Source organism: Drosophila takahashii, chromosome 3R, assembly GCF_030179915.1.
Source record: "Drosophila takahashii strain IR98-3 E-12201 chromosome 3R, DtakHiC1v2, whole genome shotgun sequence".
Lineage (NCBI taxonomy): Eukaryota > Metazoa > Arthropoda > Insecta > Diptera > Drosophilidae > Drosophila > Drosophila takahashii.
Window position 1 is genome coordinate 10,421,591 of NC_091681.1, and position 14,410 is coordinate 10,436,000.

Below are 14,410 nucleotides of genomic sequence, written 5' to 3' on the forward strand. Positions count from 1 at the left end.
GATCGACCCATCTAGTGATTGTGATCAAGAACATATATACTAGGGATGTCGAAAATATATCAAAATATCAATATATCGATATTTTTTACGAAAAAATAAATATTTTTATCGTGATATTTTTTTTGAATAATTATCATATATCATCGATTTTTTTTTCAATTTTTTTTGATAATTTTAAGTGGTCTCACTTTTCATCGGGACAAGAAAAAATACATACAGTGAGTCACATTAATATTCGGTTTTTTTTTTTGTCAACTTCAAACGTGAATAAAAAGTTTGAAACTAATAAAACAAAAAATCAAATATTGCAGAAATAAAGCTTATTTTATTACCTTTTCATAGATATATATATGTTATTACTTTTTTTAAAATTTAACTGAGAAACATGCATAAACGAAAGAAAAGCCGAATATTGGGGCCACATTAATATTCGGTTTTCCCTTTTTGTACTAAAAATCAAAAAAATTATTAAGGAAATAAACTAAATTTGACATTTGAAATGCTAGCCATTATTGTCTATGGTATCGTTTAAATATTTTGGCATACTTTAAAATTTTTTTTTTGCCTATTCTGGGCCAGTTTTTCCAACCTAAAAAAAGGATGTACGGGATAATGTCAAAAAAGTTTGCAAAGGTACAACAAATTCTCGATTTTTTTTTTTTAATTTATGGTTAAACCCTTAGCCTTTAACTAGAAATCAGTTTCAGCGCAATCCATTAATCATACCAAAAAAAATGGATGGGTACAAAAGCAGAGTCGCTCAGAAGAAGCGTTTTGCTGCTTGATTCCATACAAAACTTAAGGAAAAATGAATTTTCGAGCGACTCTGCTTTTGTACCCATCCATTTTTTTTGGTATGATTAATGGATTGCGCTGAAACTGATTTCTAGTTAAAGGCTAAGGGTTTAACCATAATTTAAAAAAAAAAAATCGAGAATTTGTTGTACCTTTGCAAACTTTTTTGACATTATCCCGTACATCCTTTTTTTAGGTTGGAAAAACTGGCCCAGAATAGGCAAAAAAAAAATTTTAAAGTATGCCAAAATATTTAAACGATACCATAGACAATAATGGCTAGCATTTCAAATGTCAAATTTAGTTTATTTCCTTAATAATTTTTTTGATTTTTAGTACAAAAAGGGAAAACCGAATATTAATGTGGCCCCAATATTCGGCTTTTCTTTCGTTTATGCATGTTTCTCAGTTAAATTTTAAAAAAAGTAATAACATATATATATCTATGAAAAGGTAATAAAATAAGCTTTATTTCTGCAATATTTGATTTTTTGTTTTATTAGTTTCAAACTTTTTATTCACGTTTGAAGTTGAAAAAAAAAAAAAACCGAATATTAATGTGACTCACTGTATGTGAAAGATGAGCGCCACTAAAATTTATTTTTCGGAAAGTGAAAATGCATAGCATAGCATTCAGAACTCAAGAAAACGCGATAAAAAAAATGCGCGGGAAATACTTGATTTTAACATTATAAATAAAAGCAAAAGAAAGCAAAAATAAATATTGTTTTCTTTCATTTATTAATAAATAAAAACTAAAAATTATAAAAATATAATTTAAGATCGTATGTGGGTTAATGTTTAGTGGTTATCGCTTATGCAGCTTAAAATTAAAAAAAAAATAATAAAACAAAAATATCAAAAATATCTGATATATAGATATTTTTTTTCTGATATATCAAATATCATTTTGATTTTTTGTTTAAATAAAAAATATCATCGATACGATATTTTTAAATATTTCGACATCCCTAATATATACTTTATGGGGTCGGAAACGTCTCCTTCACTGCGTTGCAAACTTCTGACTGAAATCATAATACCCTCTGATAGGGTATAAAAATCAATATACTTAAACAGACCATGATAAAATTTCCTATTAGTTGTTTTGTTTAGACACAAAAATCAATAAGACAATAATCGAAAAGTCGACTTTACAGCTTTATTGTAGAATGAAAATTTTTGGGAAAAAAATATTTCCATTATATCAGCAGAGCTAAATTTTAGCCTCTTTAAAGTGATACGTTATTGTCGTGATACACAAGATGTTCCTATAAGTAATCACTTTAAAAGAATCTACAAGACTACAATAGCACCATTGTTAAGATGTTTTCGATCAGTTTCGGAAAAATGTAGGCATCCACCTATATAAACCCATCTTTCGAAAAGTTAGTGAAATCAAATCGAGCTTCTAAAAAATTCGTAAAAATGAAGTTGCTTTTGGTTCTGGCTTGCGTTGTCCTTTATGTGTCTCTCACAATTGCCCAGGAACGCTGCGTTGGACGTCCTCGTCGTAGGTTTTAATTTAAAAGCTAATGCACTTTGACTTTATTAACTGTACCTTTAAATAGTGCGTCAGAATTGCGTCGGTGGAAGGAATGAAGGACGTGGAGGTGGCCAATGTCGAGCAAGTGCCATGAACGAAATGTGGTACTGGAACCAGAGATCCAGGAGATGCATCAAGATGAGGTATCTCGGATGTGGCGGCAACCGAAACCGCTATTGCTCCTTGAGGCACTGCCAAAGTTCCTGTCGATGAAATCACAAATTTAAACTGATCTTCTCTCCTGTTCTCACGATGCTTTGGTTAAGTTTATCCAATATTTAAAAAATCACTGCAATAAAACAATAAAGTCTGTAAACTCTCGCAAAACCAAGAGGAATTTATTCTAAAATGTATGGTAAAAATTCTGTCTGTCTCGCGCAACACGGATAAACTTCCCAAGTATCAAAAGATTTACATGCTAGTGTCTCTTTCGCTACTGACAAAAATACAATTAAAACAAAGATTACATTTAGATTCTTTATTTTTAAGCTATTCCACCTAACCTCCAAATCTGGACTACAACTAAAGCTTTTCACGTTGCATCGCTTTCCAGATGCGGCTCATTCGCATGTGTCCCTCTCGCAGATTATTCAGCATGGCCTCGACGGTTCCTTCGACTGGGGTTGTTGGCCGGATGACGCCAGCTCTTTTGCAAGAGAAGATATGGCGATCGTGGCGCCATTTGGTCTTAAATACTTTGTTACAGTGCTCGCAAATGAGTCTTTCCTCGTCCTCATCCTCCTCGTCCTCGGAACCGGCGTCATCCGGCTGGGTTGCTTTTCCGGACCTATTGGGGCTGGCCCATTTGGGCTCCGGCTTTATAAGCAGCTGCGTCTTGTTCTTACGCTGCAGCTCCTCCTGGTGGTTGTAGCGGATGTGGTTGAGAATCTTCGACGTGCTGGTCTTGGTGCGATCGCAGAGGGTGCACTTAAGATAGGATCGGTAGGGCAGGTGCTTGAAGTAGTGCTTTTGCAGAAGCGACCTGTTGGTAGTTGGCTGCACCTCGCGGCAGTGCAGACACATGGCCTTGCGCCCTGGTTCCACGATCTTAAAGCTGTTCTCGATAATGTGTTCGAAGTCGTGCTTTTTGAAGACGTGCGCCCGCCAGCCATCCATCGAGGCGATCTCCTTGCCGCACTTGGGGCACAAATACGAAATGAGCTTCGTCAGGCCATTGGTAGACATTTCAGTGTCCGAGTCGCGGGTGGGAGTCGTCGACAGGCGTCGACGCTTGGCCGCGTGAACCACGGGGTCGGATTTCATTTCCATCTTCAACTGGGCCACCTCTTCCTTGCCAAGAGCGTCGATCTCGATGATGACCACCTCCTGATTTTCCTGCTGCTGAATTGGCGCTTCCGGTAGCTCCAGCTCTTCATCTGGCTTCACTTGGCTGGCGGTGTGGCTGGCGGTGTTGCCGTCTTCGAAGAATTTCTGGCAAAGGGCATCCAGGTCGGCGTCAAACTGGGGCTCCTTTTCCTCCTCCTTGCGCACAATGTCCTCGTAGGCATCCAAACACCGGTCCAGATTCTGCTCACTGCTCACATTTGTATTGATCTTTGGAGCGGCCGTCGAAGGTGTTGCTAAAACTGCCGCGGGTTGAGTCGGGGACTTCTCCAATTCCGTGTTGAGATCGATGTCCATGAGCGCCTTCTGCAGCAGATCCTTCTGCTTTCTATTCACGGATCCCTTGGGCCGCCCGCGTGTCCTGCCTTGCGTCGGTTTGTCTGGACTACCTGGAACAGTTTCGGGCACAGCGGTGGACTTTGGTTGCTGCTGCCGCTTCATCTGGCGCAGTTTGTTCTCGTACTTCTCGATCTCCCGCATGTGCGTGTCCAACAGGTGGACATTGAGAGCCCGGCGCCTTGTGTACGCCATGCGGCAGTGCACACAGCGGTAGGTTTCACTGTGCTCCAGGTGCATGAAGTAGTGGTACTGCAGCAGGGCGATGGTCTTGTGGGCGTTCTCCACCCACTTGAAGCACAGCTGGCACTCGTGGAAGCGCTCGTCGATCTGGATGAAGTTGAAGTCCGAGTAGGTCTTCTTCAGATAGTCGTGTTTCTGCGGGCATATCGCAAAACATTAGATAAGGATTAAGCTTGGGGGAAATCTGCAACTTGCCGTGTTCAGGTGCTGGCGCCATTCGGCCTGAGTGCGAAAGGCCTTGCCGCATTCCGGGCATATGTACACCATGTGCGCCTCCAGACGCGCATTGAGACGGCTCTGCTCATCCGAGAGCGTCACGTTGCGTGACATATTTCAATATTTTTAGGCTTTGCTTAAATAAAACCAAACAACTTAAATTTTCGCGACGCTGTCGCTAGAGATGAGCGATAACCGGCACCGAGTCACTGGTTGAACTGTGACTGTGAACGGTCACTATCTTTTGATTGAATAAGGGTATTCCAAAACCCGTTGGCTAGTTAAAAAGTGAGTCCCCTAAACAAGAGTATTACCACATTTTACAATATTAATATTGGCTAAAAAGAGGCGTAGTAAAAGCGAAGGTAAGCTTTTGCAGTCAAACAGCTGCCCAAAAGTTTAGTGAATAACCTTATTCTTCAGCCTCTTTCGATAAATAACAGGACCATTAACTACCATTCTGTTATCGGCAGACCGGCACACCACTAGAGCTGCGCTGCCCGCAACTTGGAATAGTTTAGAAAATATATCAAAATAGCCGTTAATTAGCAACGTAGGATAAGTATTGAGCGTAGTAGTGGAACACATAACCATGTCGAGTGCGTCAAAGCCGACGGTAAGTCCTAAATCCCACCTCGTTCACCGTCGAGACTTCATTTTCGGTCTTGACTTGATCTCTTCGCAGTCGAGCGCTGCTAGCGGGAGCTCCACGTCCGCAGCAGCCGCCGCCGCTGCCTCCGTCGCGTCAGGACCCTCCTCCTCCTCCGCCAACGTGCAGGAGTTCAAGATCCGGGTGCCCAAGATGTCCAAGAAGCACCATGTGATGAGGTTCAACGCCACGCTCAACGTGGATTTCGCCCAGTGGCGCAATGTGAAGCTGGAGCGGGAGAACAACATGAAGGAGTTCCGGGGCATGGAGGAGGATCAGCCCAAGTTCGGTGCTGGGTCGGAGTACAATCGGGATCAGCGGGAGGAGGCGCGCCGCAAGAAGTTTGGCATCATAGCGCGGAAGTACCGTCCGGAGGCGCAGCCTTGGATCCTGAAAGTCGGCGGGAAGACTGGAAAAAAGTTCAAGGGCATCCGCGAGGGTGGCGTGGGCGAAAATGCCGCCTTCTACGTTTTCACCCATGCACCAGACGGCGCCATCGAGGCGTATCCCCTGACCGAATGGTACAACTTTCAGCCCATTCAACGCTACAAATCTCTGTCGGCAGAGGAGGCCGAACAGGAATTTGGTCGCCGCAAAAAGGTGATGAACTACTTCTCCCTTATGTTGCGGAAGCGTCTCCGCGGCGACGAGGAGGAGGAGCAGGATCCCGAGGAGGCCAAGCTCATAAAGGCAGCCACTAAAAAGTCCAAGGAGCTCAAGATCACCGACATGGACGAATGGATCGATTCCGAGGATGAGTCCGATTCGGAGGACGAGGAGGACAAGAAGAAGAAGGAGCAGGAGGACAGCGACGACGGCAAGTCCAAAGGCAAGGGCAAGGGCAAGAAGGGCGCTGACAAGAAAAAGAAGAAGCGGGACGTGGATGACGAGGCCTTCGAAGAGTCGGACGATGGTGACGAGGAGGGCAGGGAAATGGACTACGACACCAGCTCCAGTGAAGAGTACGTACTTCAAATTATTAATATTTTACAAATGGTAACCTCTATTTCTGCCTGATTTTAGCGAGCCTGATCCGGAGGCAAAGGTGGACAAGGACATGAAAGGCGTGGCCGAGGAGGATGCACTGCGAAAGTTGCTCACCTCCGACGAAGAGGAGGAGGACGAGAAGAAGTCTGATGAGTCGGACAAGGACGACGCCGATGGCGAGAAGAAAAAGAAGGACAAGAGCAAGGACGAGGGCTCTAAGGACAAAAAGAAGAAAAAACCCTCGAAGGACGACAAAAAGAGCAAGTCCACTGGCAGCGGAGACTCGTCGACAGACTTCAGCTCCGATAGCACTGACTCCGAGGACGATCTGAGCAATGGTCCGCCCAAAAAGAAGGCCTCCTCCAAGGACAAAGACAAGGAGAAGGAGAAGGAAAAGGAGAGCGCTGCCAGCAGCAAAGCCTCGACGAGCAGCAGCAGCAATGCCAACAAATCGCGTTCGGCCACGCCCACGCTGTCGACGGATCCCAGCAAGCGCAAGATGAACAGCCTGCCCAGCGATCTCACCGGGTCGGACACCAGCAACAGTCCCACCAGCACCCCCGCGAAGAGGCCTAAGAACGAGATCAGCACGTCGCTGCCCACTTCCTTCTCTGGCGGCAAAGTCGAGTGAGTAAAGCCCTGGAATTCACACTGGAACGCCTTATCATCCTGTATTCTTTTATCTTTAGGGACTACGGCATCACCGAGGAGGCTGTGCGTCGCTATCTCAAGCGAAAACCCCTCACGGCCACCGAGCTGCTTACCAAGTTCAAAAACAAGAAGACGCCCGTCTCGAGCGACCGTTTGGTCGAGACCATGACGAAAATCCTAAAGAAGATAAATCCCGTCAAGCACACTATCCAAGGAAAAATGTATCTCTGGATCAAGTAGCCTGCAGTCATGTGATTTTAAGTTTTCATAATCCAAATGCATTATTGTTCCACTTAATATATTAACGCAACCACTTAAAATATTATTTACATCGTGGTATCTTTAAAAATGAAAAGAATAGCATTCATGTTCAGAATTTAATTGAAGTTAAAGTGAGTTAGAAAATGATTATTGGAAGAATAGTAATATTGAATTAACAAGCAAGCAAGTGAAATACATTTGCTTAGAAATAGCAGTCCTTTTAAGAAGTTTCTTTTATTACGATGTTATAATTTTGTTGAATTCAAAAGCAAGCAAGTGTCTAGCATATCTTTGAAATACATATGTTTAGAAATGGAAATAATAATCATAAATTGAATCTCAAAACTCATGTGTAGATAACCCAGATAAATAGGAGCGATATTGGAAGGTGAGACCTTTATCGTTATCCAGACTTTATCAAGATTTTCAATAATTATTTACTTTAAAAAACAAAACCCTAAAAAAGATGCGTACTCCTAAAAACAATATTTGAAAAAGTTTGTTAATTTCCATTCTTTTGAAAGCCTAGATTCTGCTAGGAAAATAAAAGCGTTGCCATCCTAATTTCTAAGGCGCTAGAGAGTGCTATCGATAGTTATCGGAAGTGAAAATAGTCGATGATTGCTGGGAAACATCGATGCAGAATCGAATACTCATCAATTTTGTTCCAGCTCTAGTTGTGTGTGTGCGGATGTAAATTCTTATATCCGATAATTAGGAAAGTGAACTGAAAGTGTCCCTTATCGCGACTGTCATGCTCTTTCCACAGCCACTACGCTGGCTGTTATCCCGTTGAAATTCGACATCTAATCAAGAAAAACCGAGAAAATCCCCGGAAAGGAGCAAAACAAAGTACTACGCAATACCACTGCGATGGCGACGATTGAAGAGGCGAGCGGGTGTTGAAAAAATCAGATCGGGATAGGATTTGGCCATAAGTCGGCCCAAGAAGTCAGCCAAATTCCTGAAAAACGCTAATCAAGTGAGTGAGCAATGGGTGTACGTGAAAAAAGTCGAAAAATGCACAGGAAATCGCTCAGCTGCTTTGTTGTTGTGCTAATTTAACATACACACACACACCGAAACACAGCAGATACGCCTGAAAAAAGCATAACAACAGCGAATATACGAAATTGAAGTACATTAACTTGTGGCTGCTGCCGTTAATTGGGTGCATTATTGTGTTATCCTTTGGGGCTTTTCACCTGTAACACTATTGCCCACATCTCAGGAAATACATGCACATTCCATGTGTACGTACATAACTAAAATATATACATTCCCACAAAAAGAAAACCTTGAAACCACACTCGTGCCTTGTAAAGTTCAAGGTGTGCGTGTGTGTGGGTGGGTGGGCGCTGCGTGTGCTGTGTAATGTGTAATTTGATATCCGCCCTCGAAACAAAGCGAATTAACGCGAATTTCACAGATTCCAGTTTTCCCAGACATTCCCTATTGGTAAACACCCAATCTGTCTGCCAGGATAACTCGGTAACTTGCATATACATATTTATTTTTGCACAATTCAAAATTGATCGATATTGATCAAAATTTTAAGTAAATAAAATATAAAGCTAGAAGCCTTCTTGATGGAAAAAATTTTGGTGTTTTAATTATCTCTTTAAAAGTTTAACTTTTCATTTCATTTTTAAAGGGATACAATTAAAATTCTACAGATATTTATTTTAATGGGGTTGTTAAAATATATAAGGCTTTGGCTTTAAATAGTTTGGTATTGTAATGGATGGATCACCATTTGTGTAATCCCCTTAATCCGTACGCTTTAGATTAATAAATCCTTATTTTATTGCTGAGAAGAACAACGTATTGTTATTGTTTTTCCAAGTGCCGTCTTCTCGTTCGTATGTTTAATTTAAAGTTTGCGTTAAACTCTAAATTGAATTGCCAAATAACAAAGCGATTATATTATCTTAAGGAAATTTAAGGAATTTAAGGAAGGAAACTTTACAAAAGATTTATTAAAATTTAATTATTACTAAAAAAAATTTGTTTTAAAAAGCTAGGACTATTAAGCGAATATTTCCACACGCGCCTCCACAGATTGAATTTCGCATTGGAACACCAACTGTGGGCCTCTCATTTATTGTTTACCCATCCAATAAAAACAAAGTCACGTTCTCAATAAAGTCTCTGCTCCGTTTGTCTATCGATGTGCTAATGCCTGTGACGTTTTCTTTGTTAAATCGTAAATTTAATACACATTTTGTGACATATTTGCACACCACCTCCCGGGTCTGTGGACTAAACATATTAGCAGATTTTATAATATTTCGTAAAAAACTTTCCACATTTGTTTCTGCCCCATATATAAATTCAATTTGTCAGCGTTCTGGCGACGATTAGTTAAATGGGCATACGATCTGGGTTCTTATCATGGAAAGCTGCTCGTGACTCATCTGGTTTAAGCCGGCAAGCAGACCTATTTGTCTTGATTGCTGCAGCTGCCCCCAAGATCTCGGTCACTATTGCATCGCGATAAAATCAATTGATGGCGAATTGAGCCCAATATCGCACATGCGTTGATTTTTTCTAGTAAGTTAGCATGAAATGCATTCTAGAGAAACTACTCTGACCGTCGCTGTGTCAACAAACAAAACAGCTGTCGACTGCAGCATGATTAAAGAAACGTACAATTTTGCAGAATCAACCATATAACAATACCACCAGTTGGTCGTGAAATAAAAAGAAAAACAATGATCACAAGCCGTTTATCTTATCAGCTGGACTGCTTGTTTGCGAATGACTTGTACACGGGGATGAATACCCGCAGGTTTGCCTTCACGTAGGGTCCTCACTTACAGTGGTGGACAGGATAATAGCACTGGGCTTTACATAATACCTTTATTAAGAATAGTCAACATTCTCAGATTTATCCCTCCTAAATGTCCACGGAGAGGTCAGTTACTTAACTTCACCGAATCAAGAATAATATTATTATAAAGATTTATTTTTGATGTTGGGACTTTTGTTAATTTCAAAAATTCATATAAGTTCATTAAAAAAACTTATATTTTTAAGAAATTTATGATTACCTTGAAGCTTTATTAATCTTCAGATTTAAAACATACTCCTTCTTGTTTTTCAGACCGAGGCCCAAACGTACAGAATCGCTGTCGGTGGCACACAGATGAGACATGCAAATAGTGCTGATGGTTAAGACACATCGCAGCAGCAGTGGACATAGCGGACTAGAGCAATAACAGTATAGACGAAGACCCGATCGTCTCCAGAAGTCGTGTCCTGGGTGGCAGAATGTCCAAGAGGAGTTGTCACATACTCACCCTGCTGGGTTTGTGCCTGGTCTGTCATGAGGCGGCCGTGGTTAAGGGTCATGTGTTGGTCTACCGAAAAGCAACGAGCCAGGCAAGTTCCTTTTACTGTCCAAAAAATAAACGGTATTTTTATAAATACCGTACGATTATGGTTTATTTAATATTATTTATTGCTTTATTGCAGTTGATTGAGGAATTCAATGATATGCCAGCACAATTCGGCCCCCATCTGCCATCAAATGGTCTCAAAGTGTACGTGGTTCCCGCCAAGCGCCCTTACTATGGTTGTGATAGTCTGGACAGGCCACCGCACCTGAATTACCCACCCTCAGCCAAATTTGTAGCCCTAGTATCGCGGTGAGTAACATAAGCTAAATTTAAGCGTATTCATTAGGCTTAATGCGGTTCTTTTGTAGCGGTGGCGATTGCACCTTTGAGCGGAAGGTACGAGTGGCCCAGAACGCAAGCTATTCTGCTGTGATTGTTTACAATAATGAAGGCGATGACTTGGGTAAGCAAATGGACACACAAATAAAGCGCCAAATTCTTATTTTTACCCGAATTTCAGAACAAATGTCCGCTGACAATTCGTCTGGCATTAGAATACCCTCGGTTTTCGTGGGCCATACGACCGGTGTGGCTCTGGCCACCTACATGACGCCCGAAGTGGTGCTAATCATCAACGATGAGCTGCCCTTCAACATTAACACCCAGCTGATATTGCCCTTCTCCATACTGATTGGCCTCTGCTTCATCATCATGGTGAGAGACCTGCAGTTTAATCGCTTGATTTCGTGCTGACTGTATTTCTTTGTTTGACGGACAGGTTATCTATATGATCTACAAGTGCATCCGCGAGCAGCGCCGCCTGCGTCGCCATCGACTGCCAAAGAGTATGCTGAAGAAGTTGCCAGTGCTTCGCTACACGAAAAACAACGCGAACAACAAATATGACACCTGCGTGATTTGTCTGGAGGACTTCATCGAGGACGATAAGCTGCGTGTGCTGCCATGCTCGCATCGTAAGAAAATATTTGTAATAAACTCAAATAGTTTTCAAATGAATGAACAAATTTTCCAGTTCAGCTTTAATTTTGTAATATTTATTTTTTGCCTACAACGTTTTACCCAAAAATGATCTGTTCATACTTCGTTGATTATACCCGTTACCCTAGAGTTTGAAAAATTAATCGAATAACACACGAATTTGACAATTAATGCACAGTGTGCATTGCACACACACACGATTTTACGCATTTTATGAACTCATATTAAATTTAGCCAATTCTAGTAACTAAATTATACACAAATGTTAACCAACTAAAATTGCTTCCAGCTTATCACACACATTGCATCGATCCATGGCTAACCGAAAATCGACGCGTCTGTCCCATCTGTAAGCGCAAGGTTTTTACGAAGGGCGAAGCGCGTGCAAGTCGGAGTCGACAGCCTTCTTTGGATAATGTCACCGATACAGATGACGATACGACGCCTCTGCTGCAGCAACAACAGTCCAACAGCCGGCAGGCGGTGCAGGTGAGCTCCGCCTCCTCAGCTGCCGGAGCAGCTGCCGGGAGCAGCTCGAGTGTTGCGGCGGCTGCTGTCGCCGGAACAACGCGACACGGAACCTTCCGACGTGGAGACGCTGGCCGAAATCCATTCGAGGAGTCGCAAAGCTCTGACGATGAGAACGGTGCGTCTGCTCGCGAAATTAATTCTTTGATTGTTCAAATAACTAATCGAATTGCTTATGCAGTCCTGCTGAACTCAGCTGTGCGTCCGGCCACGTCCTCTGGAGCCCACGAACGCATCAATCCATTCGATCGTGCTCCTAATCTGCCGGCTCATCTAGCCGAACAGTTAACTGAAAGTCGTCCCTCGGTCTGGTCGCGAATTAATTTTGGGTAAGCATTTATATGTCATAAAATAATAATAATAACATGGCCAAATTATCATGAAATATATTTACATGCCTACGTACCCACCTACTCATTGCCTGAATGATTTCTTTTGAAATTTATAGTTTTTCTTCGTGGCCTTAAAACGATTTCTCATTTTTATACCCGTTACTCGTATCGTAAAAGGGTAAATTGTATTCGTGCAAAAGTATGTAACTGGGAGAAGGAAGCGTTTCCGACCCTATAAAGTATATATATTCTTGATGAGGGTCACTAGCTGAGTCAATATAGCCATGTCCGTCTGTCCGTATGAACGCTGAGATCTCGGAAACTACAAAAGCTAGAAGCTACGCAGCGCAAGTTTATTTCAGCCTAGCGCCACGCCCCCTCTAACGCCCACAATCGCCCACTAATGATTTTAACATGTGTCTGGCGCCCACACCTTTGAAGATTTCCGAGAAGTATAAATGCAATTTTTTTGTTTATATTTATACCTATCGAAATGTAGAAGAAATTTTTTAAATCGGACCATTCGTTTAAAAGTTACGGTAGATTAAAGTTTTTATCTCCATCTCCTTCGCACTCCCTTTAGCTGAGTAACGGGTATCTGATAGTCGGGGCACCCGACTATAGCGTTCTCTCTTGTTATTACAACATTTTACAATTTTTATTATACAATCCATATGACAGAAGATAAGATATTACAAGGTTTAATTTTGGTTTAGTTTTTTTAAAAATTATTTGTTTAGTATATCAAATATTTAATCTATTTTGTGGAAAGAAAATTTGAAAGCTGTAACGTATATTAATTTTTAATAATAGTTGACTATTAAATAAGATTTTCGATTTAAAGTCTTAATCCCATTTTTAGTTTAACTTGCCAACGAAAAACGGGCCCTACTCAACCAGTTCCTTTAAGCGCTGACGCTTTTACCGTCGTGAGATTGTATACAACTAAAATATATAACGTGTTCGCTTAGTTTACTACGATGCTTTTACTAATAGATTTAATAAACTAAATGCCCTTTTACTTTCCTTAGGTCGTTCTTCCGCCGCCAGCCAACAGTTATTAGTGTGGCGGCGCCACCCTATCTGGAGCACGTTGAGTCCGGTACCAGTGCCATGGGTTTGCCAGTGACGGGGACAATTGCTGTAGCCTCGCCCGCATCGAACAACATCCTCAATCCGAATTTAAGCGGCTCCTTCAAGGACGACGACGATATGCCACCGCATCGCTCGATCTACGAACCGATAGCAATCAGCACGCCTGCCGCGGACTCAACAGGCGTCGACGATTCGGCGTTCCTGCAAACGCCCACGCAGGGCGGCATAGGCGTGGCCGCCCTGCCGCACAGCGCATCCGATCGCCAGTTTCTCATATGAGGCGAGTTAGTTCGCCGCGAGTCCTTAGCCTGTAGGTTGTAGGTGGTCGCCGATCCTCGAACAATGAACCCGGGTCCGGTTTTCGTTTGGGTTCGCGATCAATGCTGTGGCTGCCAGCTGCTTTGTTTTAAACAATTAACAAATGTTTATTATTAATATTAATAAATATGTAGCCGAACCTTGTGTTGGACTGTGCGCTGTCCCACTTCCAGGGCACCCACCCACAAAACCCAATCACAGACACGAAACACACACACGTCATTTATATGCGTATACAAATTGTGATTTATTTTATATACATTTTACAATTAACCCAATTGGCACACTGAATACCGCCTAGCCTGCAAACTCCCAACCAAAAATGTAAACGGTAGATGCAAACCGAAAAATACCAAGTTAAGATTTAATTGTTTACCTGATTCGCATTAATCATTGATCTGTTGTACAATTCAAACACCCAAATATCCAAACAACACTAAGACACACCTATTAAACTGATTCACGACCATAGTCATGTTTTTCCCAAATAGTGGTCTTTTTATTTTGATGTATTTGAGAACTGTTTTCCAACAAAATCGCAATGAAATTAATTGAAACAAATGATTAAATGGCATTGGCCTGTATATTGTACATTATTCTCGATTTAACTAATTTTAAGTTTACTATATAGCGTATGAAACTGAAATCCAATGATGCAATAGATTTTCGACCCATGTCTATTTTTTCAAATATGATCAAATTATAATTCAAGTCAATGTCGTTGCCACACTCTACTAAAGTAGAATCCGTAAGCGCTAGTTTGTGATTA

General features: G+C 41.7%; 4 protein-coding genes across 4 annotated transcripts; 3 read left to right on the forward strand and 1 right to left on the reverse strand.

Annotated features, from left to right (window-relative positions):
- Positions 1-1,851: 1,851 nt before the first annotated feature.
- On the forward strand, positions 1,852-2,678 carry LOC123003160 (PI-actitoxin-Axm2b). Its single transcript, XM_044394774.2, has 2 exons — positions 1,852-2,308; positions 2,367-2,678. The coding sequence occupies exons 1-2, from the start codon at positions 2,224-2,226 to the stop codon at positions 2,552-2,554; spliced, it is 273 nt and encodes a 90-aa protein (XP_044250709.1). The 5' UTR covers positions 1,852-2,223; the 3' UTR covers positions 2,555-2,678.
- A 126-nt stretch (positions 2,679-2,804) lies between these two features.
- On the reverse strand, positions 2,805-4,683 carry LOC108057706 (transcription factor E4F1). The gene is made up of 2 exons (XM_017142099.3): positions 4,460-4,683; positions 2,805-4,399 (listed from the first exon to the last, which is right to left on the reverse strand). The coding sequence occupies exons 1-2, from the start codon at positions 4,592-4,594 to the stop codon at positions 2,864-2,866; spliced, it is 1,671 nt and encodes a 556-aa protein (XP_016997588.2). The 5' UTR covers positions 4,595-4,683; the 3' UTR covers positions 2,805-2,863.
- Positions 4,684-4,936: 253 nt separating this feature from the next.
- TfIIFalpha (transcription factor IIFalpha) lies at positions 4,937-7,242 on the forward strand. The gene is made up of 4 exons (XM_017142050.3): positions 4,937-5,096; positions 5,166-6,091; positions 6,153-6,743; positions 6,806-7,242. The coding sequence occupies exons 1-4, from the start codon at positions 5,073-5,075 to the stop codon at positions 7,005-7,007; spliced, it is 1,743 nt and encodes a 580-aa protein (XP_016997539.2). The 5' UTR covers positions 4,937-5,072; the 3' UTR covers positions 7,008-7,242.
- Positions 7,243-7,686: 444 nt separating this feature from the next.
- On the forward strand, positions 7,687-14,129 carry gzl (godzilla E3 ubiquitin protein ligase). The gene is made up of 9 exons (XM_070217930.1): positions 7,687-8,010; positions 10,135-10,412; positions 10,506-10,678; positions 10,738-10,832; positions 10,890-11,083; positions 11,148-11,343; positions 11,658-12,014; positions 12,078-12,225; positions 13,260-14,129. The coding sequence occupies exons 2-9, from the start codon at positions 10,302-10,304 to the stop codon at positions 13,600-13,602; spliced, it is 1,617 nt and encodes a 538-aa protein (XP_070074031.1). The 5' UTR covers positions 7,687-8,010; positions 10,135-10,301; the 3' UTR covers positions 13,603-14,129.
- Positions 14,130-14,410: the final 281 nt, after the last annotated feature.